Source organism: Melanostigma gelatinosum (assembly GCF_949748355.1).
Source record: "Melanostigma gelatinosum genome assembly, chromosome: 14".
Classification (NCBI taxonomy): domain Eukaryota; kingdom Metazoa; phylum Chordata; class Actinopteri; order Perciformes; family Zoarcidae; genus Melanostigma; species Melanostigma gelatinosum.
The window spans coordinates 19,197,869-19,212,635 of NC_136647.1; the positions used below are offsets into that span (position 1 = coordinate 19,197,869).

The window sequence follows — 14,767 nt, forward strand, 5'->3', positions numbered from 1 at the left end:
GAAGAGGAGCAGTGATCGCCTAGGCTGTTGTACATCGCGAGCTATTAATCTCCGGTGATGCAATCCCAGATGGAGATCAGATACACTGAGATCCAATTAACTTCCTCTGCAGGAGGAACCGGCCTCTGCTGACCAGATTCACAACATGGCGCGTGATAACTCGAGGACATCCCGGGCTGGGGTGGCGTGAGATCTGACAGCGGGGCTTCACACTCATTTATTCAGTAACAACAATCCCTTATTACTGGGGGAGGAAACTCACATCGCGAGGCCAAACTCTGATTTAGTCTCCGCTCTCCAAACTTTAACTGTTAAAAGTGTTTACACAGCTGCAGGCGCACACTTTCCCGTCTTCGCACTCTTATCGTTCTCAGTCCTCAGTCAGCAGAACGGGTTCATGGTGCCGGGGAGGGCAGTCACCACAGACCACACACACACACACACACACACACACACACACACACAGTGTACAGCAGGCTCTGATGTGACCTGTTTAGCTTACAAAGCTAAAGACTTTCTTCCTCTTTCACAATACAATGAATACGTGAAAAGAGAGAACTCAACCGGCGCTCTCGTCACAGTAAAGTATCTTTTGTCTCGTGTACCAAACCATTCGCCGCTCTCTCCATCCGTCCTCAAATGAGAAGCCAATCAGACCCCACGTGACTTGCGTCCCAGCCAAAACCCGCTTGCCAGGCCAATCAGACCTCCCCCTTTGCTTGAGAAGACAACAGTCCCCAGCACAGTAATCTGCAAGGAGGCGGGGCCAATGTCGCACATGTCAAAGCATTCGCAGCTTTAATAATCTCTCTGTCTGGCATTTGAGCCACCTCATTTAGAATTTGGCTCACGAACAATTCACAGTTTACGGCAACAACTGACACTAATAATTGAGGAAAACGGTTCATCCTGCATTTTCAGCCGAGCTCCCTGTGTGAACAGAGCTTGTGTTCTGGAGCATCCAGAGCACCGTAATGACAGGCCGCAAACAAGCAACAAGACGCAGAGCCATCTCTCTTCTGCAATCTGAAGAAATCATAAGCGTTTAGCAGTCTAATCTCAAAATGGAGAGCAGTGTTCCCCTCAGGCGGCACACTTTCCCTCTTATGAGCTTTGTTTTTGTGTATTTCAGCAATTAATTGTCATGAACAAGTCCTGTTAATACCGTGAGAGACCTTGTGAAGATGATACCGCAAATGAGCACAATGCAAGTGAACAGAGGCAAAAATGTACAATCCTGTTGGAAATATTCTACTTTGAATTTTCTATTATTAATTATTAATATTTTACATTAAAAACATATAATCAACACATAACACGTCTGTACTTTTGCCTTTCTACTTTTAATTGAGTAAAAGATCTCACTGGCATACTGCAACAATATCACTTTTACATTAATAGATTAGATCGAGATATTTTAACATTTAACTCTCAGTAAAGTCTCCCTAAATTGGTCAGTCAAATATGGTATTTAACATATTTTATGCAATGCAATGAAAGCCTTTTTTACATCAGAAATCCCTTTCCGTCAATAATATTTCTGTACATGTTTAGTAACATAATATACTGTATATTTGATATCGACACGGAGGCATAATCACATCTAATGTGAAGCCCCAATCTGGAGAGACAGCATCTGTGGGGGGGGGGGGGGGGGGGTCGTCTGCATTAAACAAACTGTTATGTGTTGGTATGCTGTGTGCAGGAAAATATTGAGGTCACAGGCTGGTCCTGGTGTGCAGGCGTAATCAGGAAGGTCCTACCAGATGGCCCAGGAGCTTTTGACCTCAGCATTAATTACATGAGTGTCCTGTGGTGAGGCCAGACTCTAACCGCACTATTTTCTCCCCCCTATCTCTCTCTCTCGCTCTCTTTCTCTCTTGCAGGTGACAACAACATGAGGACCCACCTGAAGGAGCAACTCTATAAGGATGACAAATTGGAGATAAAAAAGCGAGGCCAGCTGCTCCACTCCTTTAAAGCCACGTCCACGTTCTCTTCATCGCCGTCCCTGCCACGATCATCCTCCTCCTCCTCCTCCTCCTCATCCTCCTCCTCCTCCTCCTCCTCCTCTCTACACACTCACGGAGGCTGCTCAGAACTGAAGCGAGGGAGCGTCTTGCCCCTCCTTGAAACGCTTCTGAATCACAGGTCTGTGAGAAAGAGCACAGCCGTGAGCTGACGCCGGCCGGCCGACAGCTGGTGTCCTCCTCGCCCCTGTCCGCGAGGATCCGCTGAACCTTCCAGGGAGGACGTGGGGACGGCACAATCCCCCGTGACCCCCCCCCCCCCCTCCGACTCCTGATGCCATACTACTGAATGCTGACCATGAACCTGCCCTGTCTGTCTGCTTGTCTGTCTGTCTGTTTCATCGGCTGTCAATCTGCACCAAGTGCCATAGCGTCATTACATTCCTTCCGACTTTGCACTGACCACCAACAACAACCCTCATGACTTCTGATCACTGACTATGTTTACATGCACACCATGAGTTCAGCCGCTGGCAATGAAATGAGTTTGATTATGTTTGTATTTGCCCAACAGGAGAAGCATCAGCATGATGTGTAAACTGCAGTCATGAAGCTCCATTACCCACAATTCATTCTGCCCTGGCTTTTCAACACTTGGAGCCTGTAAACAGACAGAAGCTGTAAAATTCAAGTTATGTGGAGCGAGTGATGCGGACCGTTTTGTTTTCTGCAGGAATATAATTCTCAAAGACCAAAATCGAATCACTCTGCACATGTTAACCTGAGTATCAACATCACACTGAAACACAGTGTTTACATGATGAATGCAGCATTCTCACAATCGTTCAAAGTTCAGCTGTGCATGTAAACATAGCCGTCAAAGCCAAAAAGTGTTACCGTCAGTGAATCAGCCTTAAGAATTGGAGCTTTCCCATCAAACAGCTGTTCCCTTTGAACCCCCCCCCCCAGATGTGTTTTTTTATTTTTAGCTTTTAGCACTTACATCGGCGTAGACAGTGCCAGAGAACATGACAGAGATGAGAGATTTCTACACATTATTTTTCATTAACTTTCTTGTGATTTTGTTTTTCTTCTTGCGTGAGGTTGGATTTGAAACTGGAGGTCACTGCCTATGATTGTTTCAGAAGGACAATGATGCAATGTGGGCGATTTAAAGCAGACACTGGACCATATGTTTTTATCATTTATAATGTACATGCTTTTTCCCAAATGTAAATGGACGGCTTCTCTTTTGACATTTAAGGAGTAGCGCCTATGTTTTGTGTGTGCACGAGAAGCAATACAAAGAACCAACCTTTCTCATCCACGCTGCCTTATCGGTGAGCGAGGTTTCTCTTCAGAGGGATTAGCTCTCTGATGGTTGGTTTTGAATTTCCGGACACAACACACACACACACACACACACACACACACACACACACACACAGAGAGAGACGCTTTTAACGGCGGATTCCACGTCTAGTCCATGCTGGTTACAATACCAGGTATTGTGGAAAGAGGCCTCTCTCCCTCACCATTGTAGATATCCCATTCCACGATTAGGAGAAAGGACCTTTGAGGAGAGCAGGAGTCGCGGCCATCACTCCATTACTGATGGAAATCAAAATTCCAGACAGGAACAGGAAACCCTTCTACCCCAGGTTAGACTGATGGCGAGCTCTTATCGCTGATAAGAGAGGAATTTCGCCCCCCCCCCCCCCCCCCCTTTGAAACCAGACCAGCAAGTCTTCAGATGTCTCTGCAGGGGTCTCCTTTAGTACCTGCACCACAAGACATAGAAGTACACAAAAGGGGGGGAAATGGATTTGATTGCCTCATATCCTTGAATTCGTATTTGTAATCATGCATCTTCAATGCAAAACCCCACAAAGATATCCGCTGTCGCTAGTTGCTTGTAAAGATTGAGGTAAACGCGTCATTAGAAGCTCCCCTGAATGATCCTTTCTGTTGTACATTACCTGGTGGGTACTGTTTTACTGAAACTTTGAAGACGCTAATGGCGTCAAAGTGTTTGAAAACGAATGCATAAAGGGAAAAAAGGCACTTTTCAGACCTCCGAGAAAACACAGGCAGAGGAGGATGGAATGACCTTAGCGGAGGAACGCCGGGAAACGTCGAGGTGGTTCTCGTAGCATTGATGTGTGAGCATGACTCACCGGCTGTGGGCGGGGTGCCGTGTGTGCGGGGTGCCGTGTGTGCGGGGTGCCGTGTGTGCGGGGTGCCGTGTGTGCGGGGTGCCGTGTGGGCGGGGTGCGGGGTGCCGTGTGGGCGGGGTGCCGTGTGGGCGGGGTGCCGTGTGTGCGGGGTGCCGTGTGTGCGGGGTGCCGTGTGGGCGGGGTGCCGTGTGTGCGGGGTGCCGTGTGTGCGGGGTGCCGTGTGGGCGGGGTGCCGTGTGGGCGGGGTGCCGTGTGTGCGGGGTGCCGTGTGGGCGGGGTGCCGTGTGTGCGGGGTGCCGTGTGTGCGGGGTGCCGTGTGGGCGGCGTGCCGTGTGGGCGGGGTGCCGTGTGGGCGGGGTGCCGTGTGTGCGGGGTGCCGTGTGGGCGGGGTGCCGTGTGGGCGGGGTGCCGTGTGTGCGGGGTGCCGTGTGGGCGGGGTGCCGTGTGTGCGGGGTGCCGTGTGGGCGGGGTGCCGTGTGGGCGGGGTGCCGTGTGGGCGGGGTGCCGTGTGGGCGGGGTGCCGTGTGTGCGGGGTGCCGTGTGGGCGGGGTGCCGTGTGTGCGGGGTGCCGTGTGGGCGGGGTGCCGTGTGGGCGGGGTGCCGTGTGGGCCGGGTGCCGTGTGGGCCGGGTGCCGTGTGGGCGGCGTCCTTGCTGCCAGATCATTAGCTTTAGCTTCTCTCCAACTGCGTGGAGCTCTCTGAATGTGATGCGTTTACACACCTACATCTTCTTAATTGACGAAGCTTCTTACCTTCCTTTTATTGATTTTCTTTTTCTTAAAGTTACCAAATGAGTTTTACATTTGAATAACTACAATAGAGATATATATATATATCTACATATATATACATAAAGCTATATCGCGCAGCAACTTTAATATATTGTAAATGATGGCTTGGATGCAATGTATTTATTTGTTTGTTACCATAATGAAGAATAATCTATGAAGGGAAGTTTGAGGTTGGAGTATGCTACATGTTGTTGTATGTTGTTGGGTTTAGAAATGCCTGTTTGTTCATCCTTTTGTATCACGATGAAACTACACGATACCTTCTTATATCACTGAGATTCATCCCGTTTACTGTGATCATGAACTGGACATCTCACACATATTACATATTACATACATGTGATGGATTTTACCGGTCTAATGTTTAGGGTGCAACACATTTTGCATTAATTCTGTAGCTCTTGTAAATGTGTGTGTGTTTTTTTTTTTTGATTTTAAGAAGAATGATCAAACCATTTTGCACACTCAATGTTCAGGGATTGATTTGAACCACAGCCCTGCATCGACTGCACGGCCTCCGCCTCAGAGGTCTGTTACGTCACGCTCACGGTGAGTAAGTGCTGACATGTTGTCACCTGACATGAGAAGGGATGTTGGCTCTGGTCAGATGGGTCACGAATTAAGTTTCACTTTGCCAAATTTAGTTGATTCAGCACCAATCCTTTAGGAGTATAGGTCCGGTGTGTCGAGTAATTCGACGTTGTTAATCACTGAAGTGATGTGCTGAGAAATGTGCTACCTCTTGTCATACAAGAATCCTGTATAAAGAAACCTATTTCTGATGTTGAGCAGAAAACCGAGGTTATTTTTTATTTTTAGAGCGCGTCAATACAAGAGAGAAATCAAAGGAATATTGTTCGAGAACTGAACTGTGACGCTCCCTCGGGGGGGTTGATAGAAAATGTACAATGTCTGTAAATCAAATAAACCTATTTAATCACTTCAAACCACCGCGTTGTCTCTGTTCCTTCTCACTGTCCAGCATTCATACCATCCGAATGAATCAACAACCATTACAAAAGTATCCTTTACTTCATTACTTTCATTGCTTTAATTTAGAGCTTGCTGCACTTCAGAGAAAAAGATTTGTCTATTAGTTTGAAAAGTGTCACATAACCAGGCTTTAGATTTAGCTACATGCTATTATGCACCACATGCTGTGCATATATACATATATATATATACATATCTGCCTTCATGTAAGTTCCTGAACTACAAAGCAGATACAGCTGGATTCTCACCTCATGGATCATTTTCAGAGCATGTGTTCATTAATGTTCACGTTCATGTGTCATATTCTGTAGAATTAGTTTTGCTGATACCTTAAGTATTGAGGGAATACTTGCTAACTCCTCAGATTGATGCACCACTTTTCTCGAGAAGGCATATAAACTGCAGCAGCTGGTTCAGAGTTAAACAGGAGCGACTCGCAAAGAAAGTCACGATGTTGATTCGCAAATGATCTCATCACGAACTAATATGTCATTCACCGAGTGTCTCCGAGTCAGTTTTTTATTAAAGAGCAGTCGTTTTTTAACGTTGTCAGTTGGGGCCTTCGACAGGCAAACTAGTGTCACATTCACATCAAGCATTTAAATCTATGACAGCATTTACTTTGGAGAACGGTTTGACACAGCAGATTCTTGTAGTTTGTGGATTAATTCACGCTAACTGTCCAATTTGGCTGAAAACACAACGTTGACTCTTGTAAATAACTTGCTAGTATGTTGTGCGCCTTGTTGTAAAAGTGGAACCAAGTCATCTTTTGTTGTCAGAGCTGACTTCATACACTTGTTCAGTAAAGATACCCAAGGATGAGTCAGGTCAAAGGTTATACATACACTACTTTATTTTGAAATGCGCACCACTTTTTGAGAACTGGACACCATTTTCCCTCATCTCCTCATCTTCGCAGAGGCTTACAAAGACTTGATTTTCATCACAGGGAGAGACGGCCGGAGTCAGTCCGCGAATGAACTGCTGTATTGTTCGGGGGCAGTCAGGCAGGCCTCTGTGAGGCTCAGTTTGTAGAGTAATCTCGTTGTCTCCAGAGTGGTTTACAGACACACTGACACATCCCAGAGACGACACATCCGTGCTATGGATGCAGTAGAGAAAAAAGCATAATATTTACCTTCACAGGAAGCGAGGAAGTCCACAACTAAAGGCCCTCTGTGTGCTGACATTCATTAGAAAGGGCAGTCGCTCAACATGGCAGCTAATAGCACTAATGGACTTGTCCATGACAGGGCTGCGCAAACACAAAGAGTAAGTACACACTGCTTTTGTGACAAAAGAAGGCTGGAGATGGTTGAATGTGAGGCCTTTAATTAGGCAGAGCCTCTATTTTAAATGGATCATTGTATCCAACGTGCCCTCAGTTTGAAGAGGGCTAGATTACATAGGAGCCAGAGGAGGAATTGCTGTTTGGTCGGTGGAGGACCAGGAGAAACCAACACCCTTTCCCACAGTCAGACCAATACGTACCCCGAAGTCAGACGCCTCCAATCTCAAAGTCAACACACCTAGTCGTGCAGCGTGCAGGAAACAGCGGGGCGTGGGCAGGAAAAGGGGAGGCATTCTAGCAAGCACTGGAATTTCCATTTGCGCTTTGCCACTTAAACTCACAGAGGACAGACTTTGTACAACGCGCAGGGTAAATTTAGACTGAGAAATACAGCCACCAGTGGATGTGAAGCTTCAAAATGTCAGCCTGTTTAGGGGTTTTAAAAGCAGCTTTGTAAAGGCCATCTACTTTTAAATGTGACTGTGCATTAGGAATCGCAGCGGCCTCTTGTTTTGAAATGTACTCACGAAGAACAAAGTCAGCTTTCAATTCAAGTCAAAAGAATACATTTGTAATGCTTTCAGATTTCAGAACTATAAATGTTACACTGAATTGAACTATCACTCTAAATATTATTCTATAACTGATAGGAGGGACGATGCTTACAGCTCGTAAGAATTTGTTGGTTTTGATTATGTTTATAAACATTAGAATTCCTCTTCAACACATTTTGAGTTATGTAATCAATGTTTAAATTCAAATCTGTGTTTATAGATACAATTATATCACAGTGTGTGTTCATTTATATTGTTAAATCCTTGGATAATTACACACTTCTGCCCATAGAATGCGAACACCATGTACAACGTTTATGGACTGCCAGTACTATTCAAATGGACATGAGTAAAACATATAGTACATGAATCAACAACAAAAAAACGTTAGGCGGACCATCCATGAAGGGACGATGGGTGTAAACACAATAAACATGTAAAGGCTTCAATCAAAGAATGATTTATGTTATAAATCAAGTCTTAAACAGCCGTATCTTGGCAGCGTCTCATTATCAAATTAGAGCACAATTGGTTTATGTTGGGGTGACAACCACAATCACATTTGATTGCTCTGTGGCTTTAACACAACAATCTGTGAGGAAACACGACTCACACCAGGGAGTTTGAACATTCAACAAGAATTGTGATCCACCACAAATAAGAGGTCGGGGTAGGAAACCAGGATGCAGAAAAATCCATCATGAGAAGTATCACATCTCCACTGTGAATCTCTCACCTTCTCTCTGCTGACACCCGCCGACTTTTCCAAGCTGCTTCACACTGTAGAAACACAGTAACTAGAGCAAGTGTGGCGGAAACATTGCAGAAGTCTCACCTGGTGCGCGGTTTGTCATGTTCCCAGACTCATTCCTTGTGAAATAGTTCCAACTGTATGTGAATGCGAGATCCAGGATCTGTCTTCCGTCTATTACACCATGAGTTTTAATACCAGGATGTAATTGTTTTTAGTTTACAGAGTCCACAAAATACAAAAACATGAATGAAACATTGTTGAAGTGAGTGAAGACTGCAGCACACGCAGCATCGCGTCAGGACAAAGATGCAAACCGATCAACTGAAGGCGTCTGACGGCCCATAGCACATATGTCTTACCAACACAAGTGACCATGAAGGATTAAAAGGAGAAACAGAGAACAACAATTGACTCTCCAGGCTGTTAGTGCAATTGAGGGGAAAAAGCAGAAATAGCTGCTTCATTCGAGGTTCGCTTGAGGCTGTCATTACAAGTAGACAGGATGGGGATCAAACAGCTGGGAATCCAGTGAGATGGCAATGGCGTATGCGTAAAGCAATACATTTGTATTTCATAAGGCAGTGTGTCGTGTTTCTATTGCATCATGAAGACAGGAAAACATCTTTCCTCACATTAAGTTGAGTTTTTCAAATGTATTTTTTGGGGAGCAGCACAAGCCGAACGCCATATAGTGCCATTATATTGGAGAGAAGGCAGACAAAGACAAAGTAGTAAAATAAACACCTAAATGTGTACTTTGCTTTGATGTCAGGTTCCAGGTATTGTGCATGTTGCCTGTCACTCTCATTTGAACAGCACAGAGGCATCATTAGTGCTATTAGTAACACCTGTGCTCTTCTACCATGGTAAGATCCCAATGTGTGCTGTTAGATATCATGACAAGATACAGCCCACTGTCCTTTACCAGAAGAACAACCATGTCACTGGAGTAACACAGAGAGGTCTCATAGGGAGGGAAATTATTACAGGTCCACAAAAATGAAATCGTTATAATAATAACAATAAAGAAATAACATATATCAGTAAAAATAGACTAGAAGTACTATAAGAAGATGTTTTGACCAGCTTATTTTTGTATCTTGGTGTTGAAATTTGGGCAACAAAACTGTAGAAAGAGTGTGGCCAGCTCTGAATGACAGGGTTTTTTCTTTGAGGTATACCGACGACGTCGGTATACCTCAATGTCCCCCATACCAGAATGCAAATCACATATAACGTGTCCTAATTGTATTGGGCAGATTGAGAACAGAAGTGGTTCAAGAACTGATCCTTGAGGTACGCCACATATTCTCTTTGCGATAATAAAACAATGAACCTACCAAAAATGTTCTCATTGTCATATTAAAAAGAATTACTAATGTAGAGGACACGGCGTTCTTTATCGAATGTAGAGCTTTCAGAAAGGAAACCAGAACAACCTGGTAAAAATAATGAGATAGACAATATATCAGCAGCTGGAGAAAATGGAATGGATCCAATTTGATGTGGAGATGAGGTGTCAGATTTTGCCCACATTGAACTTCATACAGCTGAGAGGTTTTCCTCCGCTTCTTCCTTTCCTGTTGTTGAGCATCACTTCACTTCCTTCATGTGTGAATGGACGGCCGGCCAGAGGAGCCAACTAACCCTCAGCTGTCAGTGTCTGCATTAATGCATGGCTCCGCATGTGTCATTAAAGACGCCGACACATGTTCCAGGGGAAGCATGAGACGTTGTCCTCCTCCTCTTTTAGTGTCTGCCTGTGTGGAACGAAAAAACAGATGTGCTTCATGGTGGGCTGAGCAATGTCAATGAAGCACCAAGCGCCCAACGATTTAAGAAGACGTGAATGGCAAGTCATGGGTCAGGCCTGCTGGAGCCCCCCCCCAGCCTGTTTTAATGATCACTCCTCGTCTCCAGGCCTCCAAACAGCGGCTTCACTTCAAACTGTGCCAGTGAGGTCCCCAACGCAACGTGGGGATTAATTTGATTTGCATGCTCACTCACGAGGATGTAATGTAAATTGACAGTGGAATAGTGTGACTGCGCTTGTTATGTGCCGCAGTGGGTTCAGTGTTGCGGGTGCAGCAAGTGGGGAGTTATGAATCCCAGAGTTTCTGAATTAAGCATGAGCTTCTGCTCGACTTGACGAAGAGTGAATGATGGTATTTGGCTTTCGTTGCTGTTTTTAGCTCACACAGTTCCATATTTAGAACTACTGTTTCCACTGCAGCATGAACTGATTCAGAAATACTTCCAAAGGGATATTTATGCACGCGCCCATGTGTGTGCACAGCAGCATCTGCATTCATGTGTCCCACACGTGAAGCTGAGGCAGGGAAGCGGCTTTGTGAATGACTTGCGTGTACAGTGCAGGTTGAGGCAATGAATGGCAGCAGCTCTGTGTGAATGGAAGCAGAAGAGCATGCATGCATGTATACACACAAAACAAATAGCAGTGTACCCAGGTGTGTGCAGCCTACAGGGGCCACAAATACACGGATGCACTCTAATAGATCAAACAACCCACGAACACAGCTTTACATGCAAACAGGAACCCACTATTCTACAAGAGAACAAGATCAAGTGGGTTCATTTCAGCATTTTCTCATTGTTAAATGGAGAGAGATAAAGAAATTCATTCAGGGCGTTCCGTTATTTTGTGCTGTTTAATTAAAAGTGCTTCAGTCCAGGAATATATTATACACGCCGATAATGTTGCACTTCCCTGGGTAATTAAGTGCCCTCCAACTGGGCTGAATCGGTTACACTCTAATACTTTGCAGCACAGTTGATGATCGTTGATATGAGGCTCAGGAGGTAGAGCGAGCGTCAAGTAATCGGAGGGTACCTGGTTTGATCCCCGGCTACCTGAGGTGTCCTCGAGCAAGACGCTGAACCAGTAACCTCGGCACCTTTGCACGGCAGCTTCTGCCATCGTTGCATGGGGTAAATGTTGACACGTGTTGCAAAACGCTTTGAGTGGTCATGTAGACTAGAAAAGCACGATGTTAATGCCAATCTCCCAAGTGGAAGACGACCCCCCCCCCCCCATCATCTTCATAAACTACACACTGACAGTGTGAGTACAGAGTGATTCCTCATCTCAGTTTTGGCGATTAATTCACCACTGACATGTCTTCAGAAAGCAGAGTAGTCTGAAAAAAACCTCATTACATTATAGCACATTCACTGTCACTCTGTCTTTTAACCTTTATTTAACTCCAGGCATGACTCTTGCTTGACAAACCCCAGAGGTGAAAATACTTCGCTTCACTCTTCTCATGCTCTGCTCTCTTCTCTCACCTCTTACACAACCAGAGGGGTGAGAGCAGGGAGGTGTTGAGCACAGATGAATGAATGTCATTGAGGGAGCTCTCTGAAATGTGTGATAAATGGAGTTGATACATTGTTCATGATGATTCATAATTTGAGTTGGTGGCTGCATGGATACTGCAGTGCAGCAGCCCACGAGTATTTTCTTTTCAAGTAATTCCAGACTTTACTTTGCATCAAATCTGATGCAGCATGAGTACATTGTGTCACCTAATCCCTCTTTTTCCAAAATCAAAGAATGTACACAGTGCCATATGTGAAAGCACATAAGCACTTCCATTGACCTCATCCTCTAATTTTACCACAGGAATCACATGGTCGGCGCTCTCACATATGGCAGAGAGAGAGAGAGAGAGAGAGAGAGAGAGAGAGAGAGAGAGAGAGAGAGAGAGAGAGAGAGAGAGAGAGAGAGAGAGAGCGAGAGGATGAAGATTTATTTGTTCTTGGGAACCTCAGGAAACGGACTCGTATTGCAAACCATTCACGAGCACCACGCTCCAAATGGTGCTTGAATCCTAAAATCCTATTTTAGGAAGATGACATCAAAAAAGAAAATATGGGAATAATAAACATAGAATAAAAAGAGCAGACACAATATGCTGGAGGGGTTGGTACCAGATGGATATAAACTATTCTTATGTTAAGTGTCCATTCTTGTTTTTATCAGTCTTTTTGTGTTGAAAGCTAACTTGACTTATTGCTCCTGGCCTCCTTCTGAAATTCCACACGCAATTATCTGTCACTTGCACCCACAATGCATCTGTGAAAACACCTGTGGCCACTTAGAAATCAGAGCTTGACCACCATAAATAGGATTCAGGTTTGCTCTTTGGTGTGCACAACAATGGAAGACAATTCTGAAGAACGAGTTCAAGGAATGTGTTCATGTCATCTTCACTTCAAGTACTTTAGTTGTGTTTGATACCGTTTTGAGTAAATGAGTATTGAATTTGTGTCCATAGTCTATATTTACAGCATGCTACAGATGAAAATGTTAATTGTGTGTTATACCTAAAGTCGCATGTGGAAGAGCTTTTTATTTGTGTGTGTGTGTGTGTGTGGTTTCGACAATGAGTGGCCTAGTTTCAGAAATTGTGTTTTAGCAATTGCAATGAAAACCTGTAAAAGTCCAGATAGATGAAGCAAAAGAGCTCGAGCAGTGTAATCAGCTTCCCACGCCATGTGTCTTTTCAGCAGGCAGCATCATCATGTCACATTCAAAGTCATTGCTTTTTTGTGACCATGCACGTGCAAAATGGACAAAGACACATATTTGGCACTTTGTAATACGCCAATTAATTCACATAACGCAGAAGCTTACATGGCTGCTCCAAAGGCTACGGTGTGTTTTTGCTTCAACATCCCGATGAACAAAAGCTGCAATGAGATGAGATGATGACAAAAATAATGAATTGATCAACAAGTCAATTCACTGAATTTCATATGGACACATCAAGCTAATGACATTCACACCGAGAGCCTCGTTAGACTGAGAATGTCCAATGACCTCTGGATCGTCAATAGTGTGTCCTGCCCTTCACAGAGCCAGGTGAAAAACATCAGTACTGGCTGTGTTCGGAAGGTCCCTCGCTGGTTCATATTCACGATCAAAACTAAACCGGCTGGTGATAACGAATCTCCACATTAGGAGATGGAAGGGGTGGGGTTCTGTGATCTCGCGTGGCCCGACCATGGCGCCGAAAAGGGCAGCAGGCAAATGCCACAACATGTTAGCATGCTGTGCAGCCTTGTAGCCTGTGGACAGTGGTGTGTAGACAAAGAGTGGGAACCAATCCAAGAAACCCTGCTCGCACCCAGAGGGCCTGAGCCGAATATGAGCCATAAACAAAGCTTTGGATTCACAGCGAAACACCATAGAGACAGAAATGTCTGCAGGTCTTTAGATACATTGAGACCGGTGTAATCGTGCTCAGAGGAATTGTGGGGGATTCTGTCTCCTCTCTACATTCTGAGCTCCATATTTTAACACATCAACTGGAAGCGTACAGGAATCGCAGTCAGAATATAGGTTTGTCCCAAGAGAGGGAGGGGGCGCACAAAACCCTGTTTTACAGACAAACAACTGAGCCCTCATGAAGTGTATCCCACATTTAATTAATCCAACCAGTGAATCCATCAGATGCGGTGGTAGGCAGCAGCCAACGGCAGACTCATGGCATGTAGCAGACTCATAGCATGTAGGCAGCAGGGCAATCCACGCAGAACTCTCTCCCACCAGCACTAATCATTAAATATTCATCTCCACTGCGCTGTACGCAGACTATATGCAGGTAAAATTGATTTATCTGCTCTAATTAGTTATGAAAGAAACAGTTTCTTGGCAGAGGACTGTGGGTAATATTTGCTTTTGTCTACTGATTGAAAAGGCAACCATTATCCAAAGAACCAAACAGATCATAAGCCCATAATGGAATAACAATGCAAACAAGGTTAGGTTCTGAAGTACAAAGCATCTGATTATCTAAATACAGAAGAATCTAGGTGTGTGTGGGTGTGTGTGTGTGTGTGTGTGAGAGAGAGAGCAAGGTTGCACCTATTACATCCGACTCTGGGTGTGAGATTGAGGTGTGGACCAGCTGCAGTCATTTACAGGACAAGCTCACACCCATCACAGAGAAAGGCAGCTTTAATCAGCTGTATGATGCAGAAGGAAGATATGTTTCAGCGGTCAGCAATGCCGTTTGACTTGCTCATTGAAAAACGTGTTCAGGGCTTCCATTTATCTCAGGGCAGTGTGCACAGTGTGCTGTTTGTACAACATATTTCTTCAAGAGAGATCTTTGGGCTCCACCTGGTGGAAACTATTTCAAGCTGCCACAGACTTCTATATTTAGCTCATTTCCTTGTCTTAAGTGTCCAACACCGTTAGTGATTTTC

The 14,767-nt window shown here is 44.9% G+C and overlaps 1 protein-coding gene across 2 annotated transcripts in view; it reads left to right on the plus strand.

Annotated features, from left to right (window-relative positions):
* Window positions 1-4,171, plus strand: part of spns2 (SPNS lysolipid transporter 2, sphingosine-1-phosphate) — a 57,978-nt gene extending 53,807 nt beyond the window's left edge. For both annotated transcript variants that reach the window (XM_079283214.1, XM_079283213.1), the window contains exon 13: window positions 1,887-4,171. Coding sequence is in view for 1 of the 2 variants with exons in the window: in XM_079283213.1 (XP_079139339.1) it covers window positions 1,887-1,901 (15 nt within the window). In the remaining variant the exon portion in view is untranslated. The remainder of the gene's footprint in view (window positions 1-1,886) is intronic.
* The last annotated feature ends 10,596 nt before the right edge of the window (window positions 4,172-14,767 follow it).